This window comes from Falco punctatus (genome assembly GCF_963210335.1).
Source record: "Falco punctatus genome assembly, chromosome: 5".
In the NCBI taxonomy this organism is placed as follows: domain Eukaryota; kingdom Metazoa; phylum Chordata; class Aves; order Falconiformes; family Falconidae; genus Falco; species Falco punctatus.
Window position 1 is genome coordinate 42357513 of NC_137584.1, and position 24863 is coordinate 42382375.

General features: G+C 40.4%; 1 protein-coding gene across 1 annotated transcript in view; it reads left to right on the top strand.

Annotated features, from left to right (window-relative positions):
* LOC308065069 (plasminogen-like) overlaps positions 1-24863 on the top strand; it is a 54703-nt gene that overhangs the window by 16162 nt on the left and 13678 nt on the right. Inside the window, exons 2-16 of the mRNA XM_080390588.1 lie at positions 614-720; positions 6770-6884; positions 7935-8098; positions 8616-8745; positions 8870-8988; positions 10435-10597; positions 11469-11605; positions 12411-12570; positions 14069-14259; positions 15232-15380; positions 16096-16189; positions 18166-18283; positions 19368-19442; positions 19990-20130; positions 23499-23605. Of these exons, the coding sequence (XP_080246714.1) occupies positions 614-720; positions 6770-6884; positions 7935-8098; positions 8616-8745; positions 8870-8988; positions 10435-10597; positions 11469-11605; positions 12411-12570; positions 14069-14259; positions 15232-15380; positions 16096-16189; positions 18166-18283; positions 19368-19442; positions 19990-20130; positions 23499-23605 (1970 nt within the window). The remainder of the gene's footprint in view (positions 1-613; positions 721-6769; positions 6885-7934; positions 8099-8615; positions 8746-8869; positions 8989-10434; positions 10598-11468; positions 11606-12410; positions 12571-14068; positions 14260-15231; positions 15381-16095; positions 16190-18165; positions 18284-19367; positions 19443-19989; positions 20131-23498; positions 23606-24863) is intronic.

The following is a 24863-nucleotide window of genomic DNA, read 5'->3' on the forward strand; positions in this document are numbered from 1 at the left end:
GGGTGCCTGCATATCAATGATGTTTTTCTACTGTTGCTCAGAACCAACAACCCCATCCTGCTGCACCCCTTGCCTACAGCAGTGCCTCCCCTGCCTGTGCCTTTATCTTGTGGCTTATCTCCACCCATAAATTGCCACAAGGTCAAGTAAAGCATGGATTTACAATGTATTACTCATTCTTTAGTAAATGCTTAAGTTCCTGCTCTTACCCAATGTTAGGTGGAGAGCTGCTTACGCCTCTTTAGCTGGGTGCTGCCTTGTTTCACAAAAGAAGAGTGAGATACTTCTAATTCATTGTAGGGAAAGGTGCTGACCTGAGCAGTTAGGATGCTGTTGATAATGTTTTGCCAATGGAGTAACTAGCTTCCCACACACCAACTTACTCACGTAGTCATACATCCTGAAAAAGTCATCCACTTCAGTGCAGTAGAAAATGTCAGTCTCTTACTCAGTGTCTCAGATACTGAGTGCAGTATCTGAAATACAGAAATTGATACAAGGCAGTGCTGATAAATTAATAATTTATAGAAAAATAATTATGAGTTAATTAATTTGAATTTAATTAAAAATATTTCTTCCTACGTCAATGTTGCTTCCTTCTTAATTTCAACAGGGCTTTCCTATTCACCAGGAAAAAGCTACAGTGTTTAACACTGGCTGAAAACACCAAAATGACAGTGACATTTGACAGCGTGGATGTAGTTCTTTATGAGAAGAAAAGTATGTATATAGTAAGAAGCTATACTTTACACATAAAACCTATTTTAATGACATCCTTACACTCTCTGCTGCAGTGATGGAGCAGCTGTTGCAGGTGGGGACAGTTTCAGTGAGGTGGGCCTGCACCCATTATGTACTGGGCTGAAACTGCCAGAGAATTCCACATATAGCATCAAGGCTCCTTATATTTGAACTTGTATTTAACTCCTTTGGTCATGTATTGTTGGGACCAGGCAGAATAAATATACTCCAAAGCAAAAATCATGCATTTCTCTGCCCTTTAAGTATTTGCAGTCCTCTGCTTCATGGAGCCAGTGGAGTCCTTGGTCATACAAAATCTCAAGACCACAGGATTATCTGTCTATGTACCCACTTCTCTAATTTTCTGTGTAATAACTCAGTCAAGAATTATTTGTCTTAAATAACTGTATTGACTTATAATTGTTGTGTTATTTTAAATTATAATCAAATGTTCGCATTTTGTAAGCTGTTTTGTTTATGCTTAATTCTTATTATATGGCAGGCTCAGATAAGTGGCTTGGTTTTAAGATTATTTTTGGAATTAATGCTTTTCTAAGTTTTGAATACATTCTATATAGCTCGGAAAATAAATATTTTTTTAATAACTAGATTATCTTCAGAAATTTTGTGGGAACATAGATAATGCAGTCACAAACACTAACTTCAATGAGTCTTCTGGGAAAAATAAATCTATTGCTAACCAATATGTAAGATGAATAGTGAACATTTCTTGTTAAGAATAATTCACTTAGTTTCAGATTATTTTTGGTGTCTTTACAATTCTGAAGCATTTGAAAGATAGACAGAAAAAGGAACCTGCATGAATAACCATGCTGCAGGTCCCATTTACCATATCAAAGTTTTAAACAGAAAGCGGTTCATGTCCAAATTCCCAGCTAGTATAAACTGATACAGTGCTGATGAATTCATTAACATCTGCTGGAGATTTGGCTTAAACATAACAAAAACCTAAAGTGTTAACATTTACACATCCGTATCCTAATTCTGCTACTAGGCTGGATAATGGGTTGCCAGGTTCATGACACTGGGTACATCCTGGTTCATAACAGATATGTTCAGTAAGTACTAACTGAACCTCTAGCTGATTATCAGCCAGTGACATTTTGTTCTTATGGTGCAATATGTGTCCCTTGGTGTCTCCTTTCTATGCAAATGACAGGTGGATTTTCGCACCAGTTTTCCTGAACTTGCAGTTTATGCTTAGCTCAGACAGATTACTAAAGCCATAAAAGCTAGAATTTGAAGTGTACTGCTTGATCTTGAGTGTGATTGTGGTCAGATTCCTTCTTGTTTTAAAAGGCAAAACTGCTGTTGCGGCTGCTTTGATCAAAAGATTTTAGCTCTATAGTCATGTGCCCCCATGCCCCAGTAACAGACCTCACAAGGCTAAAGCCTATGGAGAGCTTTTCTCCACCGTTATTTTTCACATTTCTCATAGACCACAGATGTGTGAGTCACCATTACAAAAGAATGTTGGAGCAGGTTCAGCCAAATAATTTCTGGCACAAGTGGAGTATCTGTGGAAACAATGGGTGTAGCCAGTGCCTCAGCATTTTAAATGCGATGTTTTTTCACTGAAGTCAAAATTGGTTGGAGTTTTCCTTTGAGGTTAGAACAGGATAAAGGATGAGTATGTGCTCTGAAAATTCCTCTGCATATGTTGAAAGTGAATAGGCACATGCACAAGTCATTAATTATTAAATTGAAATGAGCCCTTCTAAATGAATAAATAATCCTCATTTATCCTAATTGTATGCTGTCAGAGGGCCACACGATAACTCAGGCTTAAAGGGGTACAAATTAAGACAACATCCCTAACCTCGTCAGGGCCCCTTTACATTGCTTGCCATTGTCCAAGCTCTCCCAAACTTCTGAAACATCTGAAGAAACACACCTGAGCTTCTGCCAGCAGCAAAACGCTTGATTTGATACCCAGGAGCCCTGGCGTCTCAGGAAAAGGAGACAGCATTCTTTGGCTTCTCTTCTTTCTTGCCTGCCTCCTCCACAGCTATTCCCTGGAAGACAGGCCTAGTGCCTCCAGCCTCAGTGTTCATCCCAGTGACCTTCCTGAACACATGTAACCTAGAAATTTAGTCAGAGCCCTCAGCTCTGCTGCTCACACCCACATTGGAGGCAGCTTTTCCTGAAAAAAAAAAAAAAAGGGAAAAAAAAAAAAGGCCTAGCTTGGCACCTTCTCATGCTTCAGGATGGATTTGTCTTGTTTACTTTTTAGCTTTAACTGAAACTGTAGGGTGAGATATAGGTCTGCTCCCCTCCCTCCTCATCCTCTTGGAAGCAGAGCTTTTCCTTCCTGGCCATGAGCAGGACTGAAGGAAATGTCACCACCTGAGTCCACTGCAGGAGGAAACACCGTGTCTGGTTCCTCACACCGAGGGACCAGCTCAAAAGCCTGTAGGTGCCTGTCATGGCAGGGGGTTCCCCACGAATGGAGGCACTTGTTTGGCTGTCAGGCCCAGGACAGAGACGTGCTTACTTGCTGTCCTTCCGCAGGGTGAGAATCCCACCTAAGCATGGCAGGCAGCCACCTCTCTTCCTTCACTGCAATCACTGTGTAGGCCGTCATAGCAAACACATTCAGCTCTAGCCCTTCTGCAGTTACCAGTCCTTTGCTGTGGCTGGGAGACCTTTCCTGATAATTTTAAACTAGAGGCTGGCTCTTCTCAGCTCCCACTGCAGACTGAGTGGGGGTCAAGTCTCCCTCATATTTAACATCTATCACTGTCACTGAAAGCTGCAATTAGGCACTGCCACAGTCATGAATGGTCATGGATACCAAATCCTTTCATGTGGAACCTATTTTCCCTTTTCCTGATTTATCCTTGTGCTAATGGTCATGGTTATTTGAAACAACCCAACCCACATACCTGAGCCTTGAGGCAGCTCGATACTAGCGGGGAAAAAATCTGCTTCACAGACTCCTCATTTTCATCTAATGAGTTATCAGGCATCATCTCCTCATCATTCAGCATTCTTACAATCTGCAGCAATTTGGGAACTGCTTGTCTCAGCTTTATCTCCCGACACCTTCTGCACTCCAGGATGCCCACCTCTGACAGGTGGGGGACACACTGTCACCCTTAGCTATACCATTCAGCTCGTGTGCTGCTGCTATGCAATGCACTACCTCTGCCTTCATAGGGATACCTCTTCATGAGAGTCTGCTTCAGCAGGAAGTGCTTTTAGCTCCAGCAGCCAAAGAGTTGCTTCATTTGTTTTTCCAGGGCGCAGATTTACAGTGCCTAATTTTTTTTATTTTTTTTTTCAAACAGAGGATGTAGAGTCATCTTCCTTCTACTTTCCACTAGCAGGAATATATGACTATCTCGTTCCTTCTGAAGCTCACGGCTACCACTGCCAACATCTTTGTGAAGTCTTTGGATAATCCAAATGTCAGCATTTTGTATTTGTAATGGCCCCAGTCCATCTCAAATCAGAGATATTTCTCAAAAGGCTGTTAAAGTGCATCATAAAAGTGATAATCACCTTCTTAGAAGCAACAATCACCACTGAAGCTGGTGAAGGGTCTGGAGCACAAGCCTTTCAAGGAACACCTGAGGGAACTGGGGTTGTATAGTCTGGGGAAGAAGAGACTCAGGGAACCTTACAGCTCTCTACAACTGCCTGAAAGGAGGTGGTAGGCAGGTAGGGGTAGGTCTCTTCTCCCAGATAACAAGGAACAGGACAAAAGGAAATGGCCTCAAGTTACACCAGGGGAGGTTTAGATTGGCTATTAGGAAAAATTTCTTCACTGAAAGGGTGGTGAAGTATTGAAATGGGCTGCCCAGGGAGGTGATGGAAACACTGTCCCTGGAGGTTTTAAAAATATGCATAAATGCAGTGCTTACTGACGTGGTTTAGTGGTGGCCTTGGCAGTCCTGGGCTAATGGTTGGACTTGATGATCTCAAAAGTCTTTTCCATCCTAATTTTTTCTATGATTCTATTCTAATCTAATTAATCACAGCCAGCATCCCCCTGCCTGAACTTGAATTTACAAATAGAGACATTTAGCTCCCTTAAGCCTCACAAAAGTTTTCCGTCCCCACCATGACTCCTTAGCACCAGGAAATAGCTGTTGTAAAACTCCTTTTTGCTGAGATATGATGAAATCTGTTCTGCTTAAAGAAAGTAATCTACAGGACATTTTGTGACCCTGCCACTCCCTTAGGTTCATGGTGACTGTACAATCTCATGTATGCCTGACTCAGACCTTGGAGTTCATAAGAGCTACTCTGACACCAGTCTTTGCCAGAGCTCATTTTCCTTGGGACTGGATTCAACATATACATACAAAATATCTACTTTAAAACTGAAAGGTTCATCCCTCTGGAAACTCCATGAATATATATCTGGCAGTTACAGTTTTACTTGCCTTATGTTAATGGCAAAACCCTGTATGAGGAATCCTCTTTTGATTACAGCCTCCTTGTTAACAGCAGGAATAATCCACAAGGCCCAGATACATAGGTTTTGTGGGTTATGCTCACTACATTTTGTTGAGTCAGATTTCCTTTGGTTCTAATTGGCCTTTCAGAGTTCAAGAACCATGGCATTTTTACAGACTCTGTGGCCATCTAGGATGCTCACCCTCTTGTAGGGTTAATAACCAAAGTTTTGGCAATTAGTCACTGAAATGTTTTGCAAGAACTTGGTTAAAGACTTCTTCTTTACAGAGCAGTTTGCCCAGTCAAATCTTAATTTTGTCTTGACATACAGTTTGGCGTTTGATCCCATCCCTCTTTTGAGGAACACAGACTATCAGGGGTTATAGGGCAGCACAGTGAACTCCTGCACAGGACAGAAAAGTAAAAGAGACTTTGGGGGTCAAACAGCAAGAAGCCATGTTACTAAATGCTGTTTAAGAGGGATCAAATATCAAAGCATAAATCCATGGTGGTTTCCACATGTCATTTGAACTGGGAAGTTACTTGCTTGTCTTCATTCCTGATCCAGCTCTACAGAGCCTCCACCCCTTCCCCCAGGTGTCAGATGTGTCCAGCTTTTTTTTAGGCAGGCTAAAACCATTTAGGAGAAACCTGGCAACACCAGGAAGTCCATGGGCAAGGCCATTGACCAGAGATGGTCATGCTGGGACCTGCTACTAGGGTATCAGTGCTGAAGCAGTAGTGACAAGACTTTTGGGCACACCAGTAGCTCTCTGACAACTGGGCAGCAGGTCCCTTTTGGCAAGACACGCAGCACAGACATTAGTAGTCCCAGCCACACACTGCGACAGCAGTAACTGTTGCAAGGTGTCCAAACAAGGCTCACCTTTCCTATCAGACTGGTCTCCTGTTCTTGCTTTAGTATTTCCATTTTACATTTTGGGGTTTAGGGGGAACCTTCTTGTGCAAGCAAATATCTGAAAGGGGAAATGAAGGTCACTCCCCCAAATAATTGGTGGTTTTTCAAAGTCTTTTGCAAATAAAAGCACCATCAACATGCTTTGCATTCTTTCCACCTTGGAATCCCACTAGAAAGTATCTGGGAGTCTGAGGCTGAGAGGAATCAAAGATTTGGGGGCTGCTTATGTGACAAACATATTTTGATAACTAAAAATTTTCTGGCCTGAAGGGATAGTTGCATGACACCCACACTGTGAATGTGCTTATGAGCAACGCATTTCAAAGAACCTCCAGCTACTGGTGAAAGACCTTCCTTTTTATCCCAGTAGTATAGCAGTATAAGCATACATCTTATACATGTCAAAAACAATTGCAACTTGTTATATCTGTTCTCTTAACTAGCCTTTACTAGTTTATAGAAATGCTTCAGGAATTTTCCTCTGTAGTTGCTTAGTACTCGGTAACTAATTTGTTTTAAAATGCCTTATGGAATCACAGCTGTTTGCATGCACAAGAGGTTCAAAACATGCGTAAAACATGGTCCATCATGAACTGATGAACTTCAGAGTTATCTGAAGATTCTCAGTTTCAAAATATGCAATGCTGTAACATCATTGAATTAACAAAGCCAATTCCATTTCAGTTTACCTTCTACAGTGTAAAAGAGGGATTGGGAAGGACTACAGAGGAATGGAAGCTAAAACTCGGAGGGGTATTCCATGCCAGAAGTGGGCAGAAAAAACACCCCACAACCCAAAGTATGGTCTTATTTAGATTTGTCTTCATGTTGTTCTGAATCTCTTCCAAGCTTTCTCAACTTAATGTGTAGAAACAACTTTATAGTACATGTTATCAAAGGCAGTTGTCAGGTGACTTTCTAAGACAATTTTATCTTCTTCCATCTTGTTAATTTGGACTCTACTGGAAGAGAACTGCAATGACCTGGGTAAGGAAAAGGTATATTGTCAGCTAGAAAAGTTGTGTCTAAAAGCTGGGTCTCTTAAGAAGATGAAATGCTCCTTCTGTCAACACATGAGGAAAATTTTGTTGTTGGTGACAGTAGGGCCATAATTCCTCTCTTCTGTATAAGGTGTAGAAAAAAAGGCTGTGATAACTGTCCACGTCTATGACCCCCTGCCTGTCATCCAGACAGTCAAGAAGAAACATCCAGCAAAGTATCCAAGCCCAAAGGGACCTGCCCAGGCAGAGTTTTCTCCAGGCTGCTGTCACTGGGCTCGCTGAAGCCAGTGTGGGAGCAAAGGTTCTATTTTCTTTGTTGGAGATTTATCTGTTAAAAAAAAATATTTTTTGTTGTTCTAATGAAACTTGGATGTACATGTTTAGATTTTTTGTTTAAAAGCCATTTAGTCTTCTCTGGGAGGACTGCTATAGGAAGAAGTCTAAGGTCACTTGCTTCAAAATCTTGCAAATTAAGATTCGGTTGTGTTTGGTGAATACTCTCTAGAAATACTCCACTCTTAAAGTAGCTCCACTAAGAAAAATACATGGCAGAGCCACAGGTCATCAACTGGATGCAAGTATTAAAGACAATACTTATCCTTTAAGACTATCATAGTCCTTACAGGCTGTAAACTCACTCATCATTTGCAACTGGGACCTAGGGAGAAAGCTACTAACAGTAGTTATAGAATGTTTTTTCAGATTTCGTTTAAAGTTTTCAATGGGAAATCTGTTTCTCTCATTATTACTGGAATTAATAGAGCCCACAGCTGCCTAAGCAAGTTGTACATTTCCCTTCTGCTCCACTAAATTACTGGAATTAAAATAGAATTTTAATGCTATTACAGTCATACACCTGAAAAACACCCCAATGCAGGGTTGGAAGAAAACTACTGCAGAAATCCTGATGGGGATGAACGTGGACCCTGGTGTTACACAACAGATCCTGCTACCAGATTTGATTACTGTAACATCCCAGAGTGTGAGGGCCAGGTCACGTACACTGGAGAAGGTATATTTCTTTTTCAGAGAAGGAGTGTCTGAGTAGGTAATGTTATTCCTGCTATTTGTTCTTGCTTTATTATTGTAGATTGGTTTCAAATGTGAATTTAGATCAAGCTGGGACTTAAGTTCTCAACACAAAGGTTTTTTCTTAATTGGCTCCTGTTATCAAAGTAATTTTGTAATTTTTTTTTTCTGAAATTTTAAAATCTTTTGCTGATATTGTCCTGCTCTTACTCCTGGCAACTTATTTTATTTGAATGAGAGTAAAGATTGACCCAAGTTCTGTTTTACATACATCCCACTGCTATCAGTACATACAGATATGTGACAAAGTCCTCCCTCCAAATAACATGTATCCCTAAAGCTTTATACATTTGGCTAGGCTGTAATTTGTGGTTTTCTGCATTCCTTTCATCATTATCTGGAGCAAACCCCTCTTTTCCTTTCAGTGTAGTCTCCCATGAATAGATCAGGATCAGAATTCACAGCTCTCGTAAACCTTGCTTTGTTTTCATTCTGCCTAGAACCTACAGTGGAATGCATGCAGTGTAATGGTGAAGACTACCATGGAGAATTTTCCAGAACAGAGTCTGGGCTTCAGTGCCAGCACTGGGATGCCCAAGAGCCTCATATGCATGGATTTACCCCAAAACAGTGAGTCACACTCAGCGCTGGATTAATTCCTGCAGTGCCTGGGAGACCCTGCCTGCAGACAGCCCAATTGCTACAGCTGGCCATAGCTGACTCACAAGCTCCTCTTTCATTTTAAAATACGCAGCTTTCCAGAGAAGGACCTGAAGATGAATTATTGCCGTAATCCTGATGGTGAACTTCGGCCCTGGTGTTTCACTACCAGCCCTACTAAACGCTGGGAATATTGCAATATTCCTCGTTGCAGTGAGTCTGATTTCCTGAGATCACTCCAGAGGGTAGCTTTCACATTAAAATCGTTCAGAGAAGGGAAAGGCAAGAAATCACGGTTCTGACTAACCCAAGGAAATCATTGTGAACCAGGGAAAGTGCAAATTAATAAACAGAATCACTCTTTAAATTTCTATTACATAAAGTCATGTAATGTCAACGAGGATGCAAGTATCATGAAGTGCAATAATGCCAAAGACGTTATGGAAACCCTAATTTGTCTTCAACCACCTTATTTTTCAATTTGCCTGAGAGGCAGGGCATTCAAGTTATATGAGGTGGTATTTTTCAGCTCACCTGCTAACTCCTGGAAAGCACCTAGATCACCATGTGGGTGTACTGTGACGTTTAACTGGGTCTGGCCAGCACAGCCAGCACTGCCTTTTTCTTAGCAAGGGATGAGTCTGGGGAAACAAGCTGAGGCCTCAGGAGAAAAACCTGATTTATCAGTGAGCTAGCTTAACCGATTAAGCTGAGCACACTAAATCTGGACATTCCAAAGCACTGAACAACTAGATTAGCATTGCTGTTTGTAGAACTGGCCTGCACTTTGAGAAAAAATGTTTGTGTTTTTGTCTCTAGAGCTTGCTTTCTTATACATCTGCACTTGCCAGTGCTCTAAGCAGCAGCATGTGTTTGCTAGATGTAGTTCACCTCAGCATGCTCAATTAGAGATGGAAGAATGACTATTTATAGACTTCTGTGATACATATGATAAAGTAAATTGTGAATGTTACCATAGCAACTCCATGTTGTGCTTAAAGTTTAAGGAACAGACTAACCTTTGTCTCCTCAGGAAATTTCATGTGCAAAGTATATATAATAGGTATGCACTGTAGATTCGTTTTCCCTCTGTCCTCTGCGGTTCTCTGCCTCTGATCGTTATTCTTACTTTCTTTGCTGTTCCCCACATGCCAGACTAACTCACTTTCCTTCACTCCTGCCCCACTTGCCCAATTCACTGACTCCAGGGGCTCAACACTGAAGGCTGTTTTGCTTTCTCTCACAATTTTTCCTTGGCCCTTATCCTTTCTGCCCTTCCACACTACCTGTGTGTGTTATATGAATGTGCTCCCTTCATCCCACTTGTTTATACAAGGCTGTACAGGACTACTTACTGCCTTTCCAGCTCTGCTCTCACGGGACTGCAGGCACAAAGTCTGGCTCAACCCAGCAAAGTTATTTACTGACTACTGTAAAAGGGCAGGCACAGGACAGCTGTTTGGCAGCCTGACTGCTTGTGAAAATGTACACCTTGATTTTGCCATAGCTTTCAACCAATGTCACCTCTGCGGAAAGAGAAAAATATGAATGTTTGACATTACAGAAAAAAAAGGGATTTAAAATATATTTGAAAGCACTAGTTAGCAGCATTTTTCATTTCTTTTCTTTTTTTTTTTTTTTTTTAAAATCCTGTTACAGCTATGCACCTGCCAGTCTCTGGCCTGGGTTCCCAGTGTCTTTCAGGGAAAGGAGAAAACTATCGAGGCAGGATAGCCGTCACCGAATCAGGAAAAGCCTGCCAACCCTGGAGCACACAGTTTCCTCACAAACATGGTTGGATTCCTGACAGATATCCCTGCAAGTATGTTGAGCATCATCATTTTTTTAAATACCAAAGAACATAGTTATTCCTTATTGATCCAGATGCAGAGGCAAGAGAAGCACAGGTTTTCCACAGTTATGTTGATAAATTATTTTCTCATCTTTTGTCAGCTCTCATTACTTTTGTTCAGGTCTTGATCTTCATTTTTTTTCTTCATTCCTTTTTTTTTACCAGCTATTTTGTTCTCACATACTTGTCTCACATGTCTCCTCCACATCCCACTGCAGAGCTACAAGTATTTACTACTTTTATGTTTAAAATCTTCTGGCTGTGTTTTGGCACACTTTCAATAAGTTACTTTTCTGAAGGTCTAGGATGCTTCAATACATCTTTATGCTCCAAGGTCAGAGGAGCGGGGTTTGCAGAGCTGGGTAGCTGGGACTGACCAGACTTTTGACTCCGTATTTTCGTCCTGTGGGTGTTGAACTGGGTCCTGCAAGTTTTCCTGGGCATGTGAAACCCTGTCCATTATCACAGAGCAGAGAGCAGCATGCACTGGTGCTCATCTGTGCACTCTTCCAGGATCAGTTCATGACATCCAGCCTTGACTGGTTCTTACCATAATAGTCAGGTACACCAATGGTGCTTCTATTTTGAAGTCAGCTTCTACTGCCATATCTTGGCCTCAAAAACCAGAGCAGAATGTGTAAGCATTGGAAAAGTTCTTCATATCATCAGTATTTAAGACTGTAAATTTGAAGGTTGTTGCTCCCAAAATAGTGGTGCACAAAGTAAATTAATCTCTAAAAAGCATAAATGTAACCACTGAGTCCTGCATGCAGTAGTTGTTAATAGTCTTGCACACAACTCTTTTGGATTTCTGTGTGTAAAGCAGATGTTTCTGTTTCAGGGGCTTAGAGGAAAACTACTGTAGAAACCCTGATGGAGAGAAAAGGCCTTGGTGCTACACCATCAACGGCAACGTTCGGTGGGAATATTGTGCCATTCCCCACTGTGATGGGCCAGAACAAGGGATTGCTGGTACAAGTAGTGGAACATACTTGAAATAAGGACTTTAAACTAGTGAGAGATTTATTGTTTCTCATTGTAAATGTGTTAAATCTTTTTTTCAGTCAACCTTGTCATTGTTGTTAATGCAGTTTTTCTGCTTGGCATGTTACAAAACCTGCCAAATATTGAAAAATTACAGGGTGAAAGAGGTTGTTGGGGTTTTTTATTATTATTCCTTTTTTTTCCCAAAGATAGGGCATTTTTAGCAAGTTAATTGAAACATGAAAAACAGGGATAAAAAGATGAAAAAGTGCTCTATAAAATAAAGTCCCATTTTTTGAAAGTAGCCACAAGAGAGGACAGGAGCTTCCAAAGTAATAAAAGTATCTTCTGAAACTTCCATTCATTTTAGCATAAAAAATAACAAGAAAGCCTTAGTGCATTCAAAAGGATAATAGAGAGTATAAAGTTTAAAATAGTGTCCATTTTAGAAATATATTGGGGCAAAATCATTAGCATCTGATCTTTGAGGATTTTTTCGATGAACTTTCTGATTTTTAGTTCAAACATGTTCACATATACCAAAATGAAACTGAGTGGTGATTGCTCCACTGAATGACACCTGACAGATGAGGGTAATCTGTGAAAGTTTTCTAAATATCTTTGGAAATGCCCTTCTGTCCTTCTGCTTTTCATGCTGGCCATGATGCTCTCACTGGATGCTGTCTGTATAAACAAATAATTTGGTTTTGTCATCCTGTGTGTTTGATGCTTTCTTCTGCCTACTCAATAAGAACATAAAATTGTGATGCAACAGACCAGTTTCTGCTGTTTGCTGCAGATGTGCCTGTGCAGGTTCCCCTGCCAGAGGAGTGCTACCAAGGCAGAGGCCAGAGTTATCGTGGCACAGCTTCCATCACTGCATCGGGAAAAAAATGCCAGGCCTGGAACTCCATGTTCCCACACAGGCATGAAAAAACCCCGGACAGATTCCCAGATGCGTATGTTTATCTCACTTTTTCATGCTTTATCTGACAATGACTATTGCTGCTTATATTATCTTTGCACATCTATGCTTTAAAACACTGTCAGGGTATGTATCAATAAAAGACAATTTTTCCAAGACACTGAAACATTTTCTGTTACTCTCATTTATAAAAACTGTTTTCTTGTTATTTAAATTCTGAGTAAAATACAGATGTGTCACTTTACTCTTAAATGTGAGCTTCTGTAACCAACCCTGTGAGACTTGTATCCAGAGTCTGGGGATCTGTTGAAATATGCATTTTGTTTATTAATTTGAGACCTCTGTGGTGGCCTTTCTACTTATTTCATCTGGGGACAACACAGCATTTAGCCTGCAAAACACACAGTCAGATATATTATGATTAGAGCTACCATTTAAATGTTCTTTGTAGCTGGAATTGGTCAACCAGAATTACATATACTGAATTTTCCCTCTTGGCTGGTCTTCTTCAGACTAACAAAATTGGACCAGCAATGACTTAGAGAGCTAATTCGAATTACTAATGTGCCAGTTTTTAATAGGGTAGGACAGCACCAAGATATCAGCTGCTAGGAGATACATCATTGCGTGGTGAATTACAAGTATAAGCAGGAAGGTTGATACTTTTCTGTATTTTTGGCCTTTTTTTATGATGTCACACTAAATAATTTTTTTTGACATTTTCAGTCATATTTTGACATCAAAAATAATGATGTAGTGAAACTGGAACATCCTCAGAGGGGTTGTTTTTCACAAACATTTAAAAAAATTGAAATCACGCTGTGAAAATGTGTAATTAAGGTGTTCTGACATATCCAGAAAAGAAGCATTTCAATTTTTTTATTCTGTGACAGTGATGTGATTCAGGATGGGGAAATATTCCAACTCTGCAAATTACTTAAGAGAGAAAGAGAAATTCTATTTCCCCCTGCCCCAGCAAGCACAGGCATGGGAGTGGTCCCACTGAATTCAGTAGAAATGTTGGAGGGTGGGGGTGAATCATTTGCATAAGTATTTATTTGCCAGTCTTCTGAATATAAGAAAGAACCCTTTGACATTTTAAAATAAAAATTTTGGGAAAGCATAATTGCCCACCAACAGAATGGATGTTCCTGCATATTTATTACTAATTCACACATTCACAAAATTGTGTATGCTTATACATATATATTTAGAAATTAAATTATTAGGATATTGGGCATTTATTTAGCTACTCAGCACACTGATACATTACAGCCAGAATTTAAGCCAGTAGTTGAATTTTGTTTCCTTACGCATGAATATATGCATGACTCTGATGCATCTGTGAAACACAGCTCCCCACTCATATCACAGACATAGATGTGTTTGCTGGTAATAGGATATCTGGCAATAAGTGAAAAGTTAATAAATGAATCTATCTCTGTGTAGTACAGACGCACATCTTTTTGGCAAGACATTCCTATGATTATTTTCTGTCTCAGGCAGCATGACTATTGTGTGTATTTTCACAGGGATTTGAGAGACAACTATTGTAGAAACCCAGATGGTGATGAAAGCCCATGGTGTTTCACCACGGACCCCAACGTAACATGGGAGTACTGCAATCTCAAGAGGTGTGATGATCATACACAAAAGCCCGCACCAAATGATCCCCCTGCAACAACAGCACAAAACAGTGACCTGTCTACTCCCACCACATCTGGTAACAGCTGGCTATAAATGTCACCTCCTGTAGAGTCCGTGGGTAAAGGAAATAGTAATCTATAAAAATTATTCTTCAATAGAGCTGCAACATAAATCACATCCCTTCTCCAGCTTTCAGATCTGTACCGTTGAATTTTGAAGCATGTACTCTTTAGTCAGTTCGTATCCTGTAGCCTATATATTTTTACGGTGCATTCTGTGGGAGATCTTTTTCATTTAGGGGAACGAGGAAAATAGACAAAATTTCTAGCATTTCTGTAGCTGAGTCCTATTGAACTATGATTATAGTGAAAAGTATTATTATAGGAATTTTGCTTGTGCTGTGCTTTATGTTTTCACAAGGTCGACATTAGCTTGTTGTATTCTTCATAGGCAACCATGTTTTGCACAATGTATGCACCAAGAGAAATGGATTTTTTTCTATCCTGCTTTGTTTCTTCCATAATAGTCCATGTTGGTCAAGGTGGTGTGACTTTTCTGAATTTATAGTGGAACTTTTCACAGATTATTTACTTTGTAAAAGAAGGTGGCAGGGCTGGATAAAAGATACGTTCCTAAATGGTGCTGTGTATTCTTTCTCACATGCAGAAGAAGAAAGTACCTGAAGTTAATGTCCTTGGAAGCAAAAGTTGCTCTTTCAGCCTAATGAGCTGTTAACTGAAATACACTTCTCCCATAGAATGTGCTTACTCATACTGACTTAGCAAAAATCCTGGAGTCCTTTCAGATATTTGCAATATGTTACAGAAAATGCTTAGCCTGAAGTTCCTCGAAATTTTTTCCAGTTAAGTTACTCTGTACATCCAGGAAAACATCCATTCTGAAAGACTAAGAGCTCATATCACAGGGCACATTTTTGTCTTTCTGCTGTAGACACTAGGGAGTGTGCTAGTCTGGCTTGTTTCTGCTTATCACCACCATATATAGATTCAAGAGCTAACGATTATTTCCTTTTCCTCTTTTTTCACAGACTGCATTAACGGTAATGGTAAAGACTACCGTGGCACAGTAGCAAAAACTGCAAGAGGCAGAACTTGTCAAGAGTGGAGTTCTCAGAAACCTCATAGCCACAAATATTTCACTCCTGTGACTCATCCAGGAGCAGGCCTGGATAAAAATGTAAACAGCTGCTAATGTCATTGGTGTCATTGAACGTTGTCTTCTTTGTCCATGACCCCTTCAGTAAACACTTCATGTTCAGTCTTTATAGACCAGGTTAAGCATATCTGGAAGTCACCACGTTGATAGTCCAGACCTATAATAGCACTGAAGAGGGAAGGATGCATTTTATAGTACCTAGGATGTTGGTACCTTAAGCACAGAGGTCGACGCTGACAGGCAAGCAGCACAGAAGAAATCATACAGCACTTCCCCGATTTCTGCAAACCCCAAAGCGATGTCTTTTGCTTTTTGCCGCAAACTAAGCAGGCTTCTGGCAAATTCTCGAGGCTGACCTAATTTGCTCACACTGACTTTAGGGGAAGAAGGATTAGGCCAACAATAAATGTTTTAGTGTAAAGCAATTATTCATCCTACTTCAAACTTTATTTCTCATAAGGCCTTGCACTAGAGCTAGGATGAGTCTTGGTGGAAGAAGAAAATGACAGCAATTTCATCATATTTTTCAAATTTCACCTAATGGTTTTGAGACACAGGAAAGATAATTTTCTGATCAGGGGAAATAGAAAGCATCTAACATCCAGTGGAAAAGTAGTTAGGAGAAAGAATTCAAAGTTTTAGTTTAACACTTTTTTAAAAATCATGCACTTACAGACTTCTTCATTTTCTGGCTAACATTTGGAGTCTTCATTCTCTGTTTTTGTAATTATTACAGTTTTGCAGGAATCCTGATGGAGATGTAAATGGTGTTTGGTGCTTCACAACAGACCCAGAAAAAAAATGGGAGTACTGTGAAATCCCACGCTGCTGTAATTATCCTTAAAGACTTTTCTATCCTCCCTGTCTACAACTTGTTATGATAGTTACAAAATGTTTTCAATCCAACCATAAAAAACTGCAGTAAGCAGTAGCTTCAGATTTGAATTTAGGTTTATATGGAAGTTTGACACAATCAGGCACCTCTAACAGTCAGCCAACGTTTAGATAACCTGGTGCTAAGAATCATCATTAAGATTTCATAGGTATCAATGTGTATGCCCTTTATTGTCAGTGAAGCTAAGCACTCTGAGTTGCTAACTCAATTTGAAATATCCAGTGAAACTGTGAAGATAGGCATTTTTTCCCTGGGCTCCTCAAACATAAGAGAGTGATTCCCTGATGTTCATGCTAGCCTTTCCATGCAATATGTGGCAGGACTAATGCCTCAAGAACCTGCTTATATACTTTTCCAGTTAGTTAGGAGCACCAGAGATGACATCTTTTGAAATCCTTTTCATTCTCTGCTGAGTTAAGTTTTATTCTGATCTGAATGTTCAAATAATCTGTCCCTAGATATTTTGCCTTTTGTTTGAGGTCGGGAGTGAATTCGGTCCTAGATATTTTACACAGATTTCCTTAACTCTTTTTTTCTATTTTGAGATAGTAAGCAGTGCACTGAGCAGGTATAGTGTTTGCTGAAAAATTCAGCAGTGAAAGAGATTTTACCTTTTGTGGTGCCCTGGCAGTGGGCATCAACGTACTGTAATCACCAATAATTACAGCTGTAATGTACTGGGAGTGCTGCCTGGTACACCTGGCACTCATCTTGTTTGGTCTTCCCTTCCTTGCCTGCATTTTGACAGGTGGTTGTTGTGTTTTGTTTTTTTTTTTAACATATCTGGCAGGGATATGTAAAGTCTATTTCTTCCCCACCTTATCTATTGTTTTTATTATGGTAACATCTAGAGGCCATGTCCCTACTCTGTTGGCCAACACAGAAATACAAAATAGCGAAAAGTGGTCACTCCTTCAGGAGTATGCGATATTCTTCATGCTGGCCAGCTCATGTGTTCCTCTAAGCAGCAATGCATTATAATTGTACATGTTAATTTTGTCAACGAGGCATAAGAGCTGTGCAGGCAAAAAGAATAACGCCTGGCATACAAACAACATAACACAGCTGCAAAAACCTGCTCCCTGGAACTGCTGTGGCGGAGCAGTGATCTCTTTTCGAAACAGTCTTTGAATAATAGATTTTTAAAGTAAGGGGTAGGAGAGCCTTACAGTCTCTTGCCTTTGATTACTTTATTAATTGTCTCATACTGGAACTAACAAATTTAACATCCATAGCACCATATGCGTCTCTGGAAAAAGTTAGTTGGGTCCTTACTGAGCACCCAAGCTCAATCCATTTTAAAAAGTTCTGAGAGATTGGGATTAACAAGAAAGTAAAGCGAGCGGTGTGAGGGCAAAATTGGAGTATTTTAAGATGAGGGGGCAGTGACTCAATTTTATTTATAATCTAGGGATTGGTTTGAACTCAACCAAGGTGTAAACCGTAATGTTTTAAAGGATTTAGAAAATGGTATTATTGTCTGGGCAATAAACTCTTCCGTTTTCTTTAGCTTTCTTTCTCCTTCAGCTTCTTCCATTGTCTTTAGCTCCCTTTTCCCTTCAGCTTTCCTACATTTTTTCTTTTGGGGATGGGGCTCATTGTAGTTTTAGTTACCTGACTACATCCAAGTACTGACATAGTTAACAATTTCTTCCCAGGTAAATTAGTATTTTGTCATGTCAAATGTGATATATGAGCACCAGATTTAAATGTTCAAGGTAATGATAATATAAGGGAGTCTGAAGGTTCTGATTGTTTCTTTTTCCTTAGTTTCTATTAACCAATGTAAAGAGTGAGAGCCTAAGGAAGATTAAAAAATGTCTTATGCCTTTCTCTTTTCATCTGATTGCTCTGTGGATGGCATTACAGAACTGCTTTAAAATTCTCCATTGTAGCTTTTTTATTTCGTAGCTTCTTCTGAACATGACTGTGGAAAAGTCTCAACAAGCAGTGAGCGAGCCTGTGCACAATATATCATGTGCAACGCATCTCCAGGGTCTTGGCCTTGGCACATCAGCCTCAGGATGAGGTACTGATATTCCAGACTGTATCACCATCTGTGAGCACCAGGGTTTCACAGGGAACAGGCGTTAGAAAGAGACTGACAGGAAACAATGCATATTCTTCCAGAGACTGGCCTTGGTTTCTGTATAAAATGCCTTAACATGTAAAATAAACTTTTTTTTTTTTTAATCATAATGTTCACAGATAGCTACTTATTGGGTTATTGATCTCAAACGCCCACTTTCTCCTGAATCTCTAGAGGGCAAACTTAAACTGCAGACATTAAGTACACCTTTATTTACTGAAATGGGGAAGAAATAATTCCCACTGAGGACAGTGACAGTTAATTGCATTCTGCAGTGGGGGATTTAAGACCAGGAACATGGCCACAAACATGTATGAATTGATTTTGATCCTCCTTTTTAATCCAGCATCCAATGTAGTTCAAATGTAAATTGATGCTGTGACCACCATAATTGTGTTAAATATCACAGGAAGACCTTTCATGTCTTTCTGTATGTAAGAAAGTTCTTACATGATCTTTCAGTATAAAAAAGTGATTATGCATAGCATTTCCGCAGTCACAATGACAGTGGCTGAATAGGAGATGAAGAAGTGCTTACAGAAAGGCTAATGAAAAAATTTATAGAGTTCTTGATGGTCACCATAATAAATACTACCCCAAGAGAAGTTAAAAGTCCATAGTAAGGTTTATTTAAATACTAGTCCAAAGCAACTCCACAAATCAGAAGGATGTATCATTTTATTAATTGCTCAACAGGACAAACCCATTACATCAGAAGTAAAATTGTTAGGAAATGTAATTGTTTTTATTAAATTCCTGAAAGCAAGAGCACCCTGTTGCACAAATTTTACCTGGGTGTCAAATTTCTTTTCATGTCTCTCATGTTCTGGAGCAAATAAAGCTTGTCCTTTGAAATTCTGCATTTGATTTCTCTTGCCATTGGCAAAAGACAAACTATGACAAGTGAAAGGTTTGAATAAGGAGCATATTGCTAGCTTGCTAATATTTTCGATTGTGCACAACATGGATGGTGGAGAATTGACTATACAGTCTTAAATGAATGTGATTGTCTTCTCTATTCTAGTAACAACATGCACCATTGTGCTGGCACTCTGATACACCCACAGTGGGTCCTTACTGCAGCTCAGTGCTTGCAACGGTGAGTATCCGCCAGAATGAGTGATAGGCATTTCCTAAATAAATCTGTATGATTTGTTATAAATCAACAGAGCAGAAAGATGTACCCAATAGGGCACTTTCTTTACTCCTTATTTCCTGTCTTTCTTGCCAGCAAGCTGATTTTTATTTTCTACTCTTCAGTCAAACAGTAGCAAAGCACAACAGAGGCTACTCCTGTCTGAGCTCTCCCCCTCCCCAAAGGTTGCCAAAGAGGGTGCTAATGATGCGCTCGCGGTAATTACACTTGGAAAACTGTGGCTAGCTGATGATCCTTAGGGCTTTAGGAGTTGTGAACAGTGCAAGGTGCCACATCGTTTACAGCCCATGGGAATTTTCATCATAAAAATCAAACTATTAAAAAAGCCACATCTTCCTTCTCCCCAAGAATAAATGATAGCATCTATGATCAGAAGAAACCTGACCATCTTGCTAATTGCAGTTCTCCAGGGATATCACTGAATTTTGTATGAGTGGCATTCCTGATTACATGTATGGATGTATAACCCTGCCATTGTCATTTCTTCTAGGCCAACAGAGCCTTCTGCCTACAGGGTGTTTCTTGGGATACAGAATCTCGTTGCATCAGAGCCATCCCTGCAAATACGAAGTGTTCAGAAAGTATTAAAGGAACCGAGTGGAGCAGACATTGCTTTGCTGAAGTTGAACAGGTATCATTTCAGTCCAAGGTTTCCACCCCTAACACCTCTATTCTGAAGTCACAAGTTAGCTTAGCCTGGTGTTAGCTCTCAGGGGTGGTTGTGAGTGGTGCAAGAGAGTATGAGAGTCCCTTCAAGTGTTACCATAAATGTGTTCAAGGGTGAACTCTGAGCATCTCTCCTGCTGAATAACCCCACTGGTATAATCCTTGTGAGCTTTTTACACAGTTTAGGGAAGGCAAGGACTAGTTAGGATGAGAAGGATTGTCATGAGGAATTGCCACTTGCCACCTGCTAAGAAGCAGCACCACTGAAGCAGGGAGGGTGGAGGCAAACCAAAGAAGAGTTGTGTCTGGAGGATCTTCTGCTTGGAGACTTTTCCTGCTCAGCTCTGAGGGCTGTGAGCACCAATTGAAGTTCTGGCCAGGAGGCACCACACTTCTGCACGGAGCAAGTAGAAGTGTCCAGTTTCACTGGCAGTGCTCCAGCACAGGCCACATGCATGTTTCACAAGCTGCAGACTTGGCCAAAACTCAGTAACACTAGATCCTGCTCGTGAAATAGTGAAAACCCCTATGCCTAACTGTAATTGCCAGAAGTCCTTTTCTGTACATTGCTTAGATGTCTGAGCAATCTGCTCCAAAATGTGTGCAGTTATTTCAATGTTATTTGTTCCCTTTTAGAATGCTCCTGAAACTTTTCTACTTACTCATAGGTTTCCCTCTTTTTCTACGCTCACCACACATGGATTAAAGATCACGAAAAGCTCATGTTTGACCTGAGAGGAGTTTCTTTTTAAAAATCCACCATACAGCTTTAATGAACTTAGAACAATTTCCATTAAATTTCAGCTCAGGTTCTCTGGTGCCTGATTAATCAAAATCTCACTGACTTCAGGTTAGTAGAAGGAACTCATGCTCCACTGGTTTTACTCTTGCTATGCACATTTGTACGGTAGATACATGCATGCTATAGCACTGTAGTCCATTTTGCATCAGCAGTACTCACCATCTGAACACATTCTGCATGTGAGATGCCATAAATAACAGATATGGGCACCATATCCCCCAGTTTCTGGCTTAGATCAACTTTGCTTATTTTCGGCTTCATTAACTTCCTTCTTTACATTTGTCTTCAGCTTTCTTCATGGACCTTAGCACTTCCAAATCTTCACTGTTCATAAAACAGATCACCCAAGAAAACATGATGTGAGAAGACTGGTTGCTACTCCTATACCTGTATTTTGTGGCAATAGACAAGACTTCTCAGACAACTGATGCAGGTCTCTGAAGATCTTGACCAAAATCATCCCAAAGGAGGGCTGATCTGTTGAGGAAGACCACTAGTTTTGGTAGAAGTCTAGTCCCAGGTAAATTATGTGTCATGCTCTTGAGAAGATGTGTTCTGCCTAGGACTTTATACTTCCATCTCAATGTCATGTCATCCATACTCTACTACATCTTCTGAGGTCTTGTTTCCTGCTCTCCTGTTCATTTACCTACTCAGACATGAAAGGCCTCTGAGAAGATGCCAGTGTCCACCTGGTGTTCATTGCAATCCCATTCAAAGGCCAGTTCCTTCTGTGCCAACAGGTTTTTTAGGTGTTGTCTCATCTTAGGATGGGTGTTAAATTTTCTTGGTGAAGAATAGGAGCATAGGTAGAAACACAGTTAACTTCTTGATGCTGGAGAAGCAGAAACTGCATTGCTGTAGTAATAAAGCAGAAGCTCTACTGCTGTAGTTCAAAACTGTTTGCCAGGCTACTGTCACACCAGCAGGCCAAGTAAGAGTCAGAGTTGCTGCTAGGGCCATACTACCAGTGGAATTAGACCTGAGCTGCTAAGTACAACCTTGAAGATAAAGGTACTAGAGGAGCTAGAAACTTAGAATCTTAGAGAAACCTGGAAACAAAGCAAGCCCCTCACCAATCTGAGCTTTCTCACTTTAATCTCCTCTTGTCTATCAGTTCTCAGGAATTCTTTTGATATAAAAATGGACTTTATTGAAAAGTGAATGAACTAGTTTGGGAAGCTGCAGGACTGATTTTCATTCTTAGAGGGAAAAGAATTCACACAGGATTAATTTAACGGAACCATGTGAGAGTGGAGGTTTGAGATCACCATCTTGGACTTCAGAAGACTGGAGGATAACGTTCAAAATGATCGTGACAGCTCTGGCACAACTGTAGCTTCATCACCCAAGCTGGTTAACATCTCCTACCTTCCTGGACTGCTGTGTTCATGTTTCATACAGATTTTTGTGTTGGAGAGATCTTTATTGTAAGATGGATCAAATTCTGTTCCCTTTGGTCTTTCATTCTCTTGAATTTTCTTGGGGCCAATGGCCCTGGCATGACTTGGTTAGGAACAGGAGGATTTGTTATTTGCCTTTAATTGGATATTGAAGATCTTACTAGCTATCACATCACATACTTTGAAAATCATTCTGGGCCTGGAAAGAGATTATAATGGTTCATTTTACCCTGACTGAACACCTGGAGTTCATTCAGGTCCTTTTACTTTCTTTAACAATCAGAACTAAACTTTACATGGTAGGTTCTTGGCAGTGGTAGATCTCATTTAACAGCTTGTTCAGATTTACTTTCACTGTTTGCACTTGTCTGACTCCTAGGGTGATATACCTTCCAGAAGCCACCTTATCTTTTCACATCTACATCTGAAAGTCAATAAGGGATCAAACAGTCCAAAGCAAAGACCTCCCTATGCAACGCTTTCATCTTCTGCAGAACTGCTTCCCAGGGCCCTGCCCCCTCCATATCAAGCTTTATTCCAGTGCTGAAGCCTCCAGGCACAATGTTGTGATGCGGAAGAGTTTTATATTGGTATTTACTTTATTGATGTGCTAGACTTAGTAATGTGTGAGATACTGCACAATGACACCCACAGTTGTATCACCCACATAACCAGAGGAGAAAGGAATTTTCTGCAACTTCAACTGTGTCTGCTTATTTACTCAGTCATCCATCCTTTCCTCCTGCGAAGTCACTGAAAATGTCCACAACCACTGAGGCAGAGACAATCTGAGATGTCAGGCTCACACCACATGCAAGGGCTGCTGAGAGCTGGGATTGGTCTTGTGCATGTTCCTATACACACCAGAGTTAACCAGAGATCAGCGCTCTAGCACCATGCTGCAAACACCCTTGCACTGTGACTGCCCACAAACACAGAGACTTTCAGTTGCTAAGAACATCTTTTTTTCACTGACTAGTCACCATCTTACAACCACCTACACAACACCATCAGCTTCTCCACCCTTCTCCACGCCATTTCCATGCAGAGCCTTCTGAGTATGAAGACTGAACAAGCTGATGGTAATTTTTCTAAGGATCTTTTAATTACTCTTTCTTTGTTTTTCAGTCCTGTGACAATTAATGACCATGTAAAACCAGTTTGTCTGCCTGAAACCAGTCTGATGGTAGGAAGAAATGCAGTATGCTTTCTAACTGCCTGGGGAAAAAAAAGAGGTAAAGTATATTTGGTATGGTTAAAAACTTAGAAAGGTTTTCAAATCCTATCCCAAAATATGTGCACTCATGGGAACACACATTTTACTGAAGATTTAACTAGGTCATAGGTTTACCAGGCAATGTTATTCCTTCTATTTCTTTCTCTCAGAGCTTTATTTTTCCCCCTCATTGCTCACATAAACTTGATTCAATAAACCACAGAAAAGAGAGAGGAGAATTGGACTCAAGACTTTACCACCTTTTATCTCTCTCTATTTTGATCTTTCTTCAGCTTAGGTATGCACTGTATTTGCACAAATGTTGTGGTTTAAATCCAGCCCGTAATTAAGTACCATGCAGCCACTTGCTTACTCCCCCCTCACCCAGAGGAATAGGGAGGAGTATCAGAAAGGAATGTAAAACTCAAGGGTTGAGATAAGAACAATTTAATAATTGAAATAAAATAAACCCAAAAGAACATTATTAATAATAATAATAATAGTAATAGTAACAACAACAACAGCTATAATGAAAAGGAGGGGGAAGGGAAGACGAATGAAATCCGAAGGGAAGGGAGAAAAGAAACCAAGTGATGCACAGTACAGCTGCTCACCACCTGCTGACTGATGCCCAGCCAGTCCCTGAGCAATGATCGGCAGGCCCCAGCCAAACCCCTCACCCCAGGTTATATACTCAGCATGACATCCCATGGTATGGAATATCCCTTTGGTAAGTTCAGGTCAGCTGTCCCGGCTGTGTCCCCTCCCAACTTCTTGTGCCCTTCCAGCCCTCTCACTGTCAAGGCCTGAGAACCTGGAAAGTCCTTGACTGAGTATAAACATGACCCAGCAACAGCCAAACCCATCAGTGTGCCACCAACAGTGTCCTCACACCAAATCCAAAACACAGCCCTGCACCAGCTACTAAGAAGAAAACTAGCTCTGTCCCAGCCAAAAGCAGGACAAGAAATAATGATAATACTCCAATAATGCCCTTGCTTTTAATTTTGATCTTCAGATATACATTTTTTTAACATCTGAATGAAACTTACGTTTGCTGTCCTATAGTCTAAACATTATTGTCTGCATAGACTTCTGCAGGGTCCTACATTGACTCCAGACTGATAGTATATATGGGCAAGCACCAGTCTTAAGACCTTGTATCCAAGATAAGATGGCATCCCGGGAACTGTGAAGCCTTTGAGTCAGAGCTTGCTCAGATCCAGGCACCTTTGGGGCACAGGCAAAATGAGTTCAAGCTGAAGGGTTTTAATTGT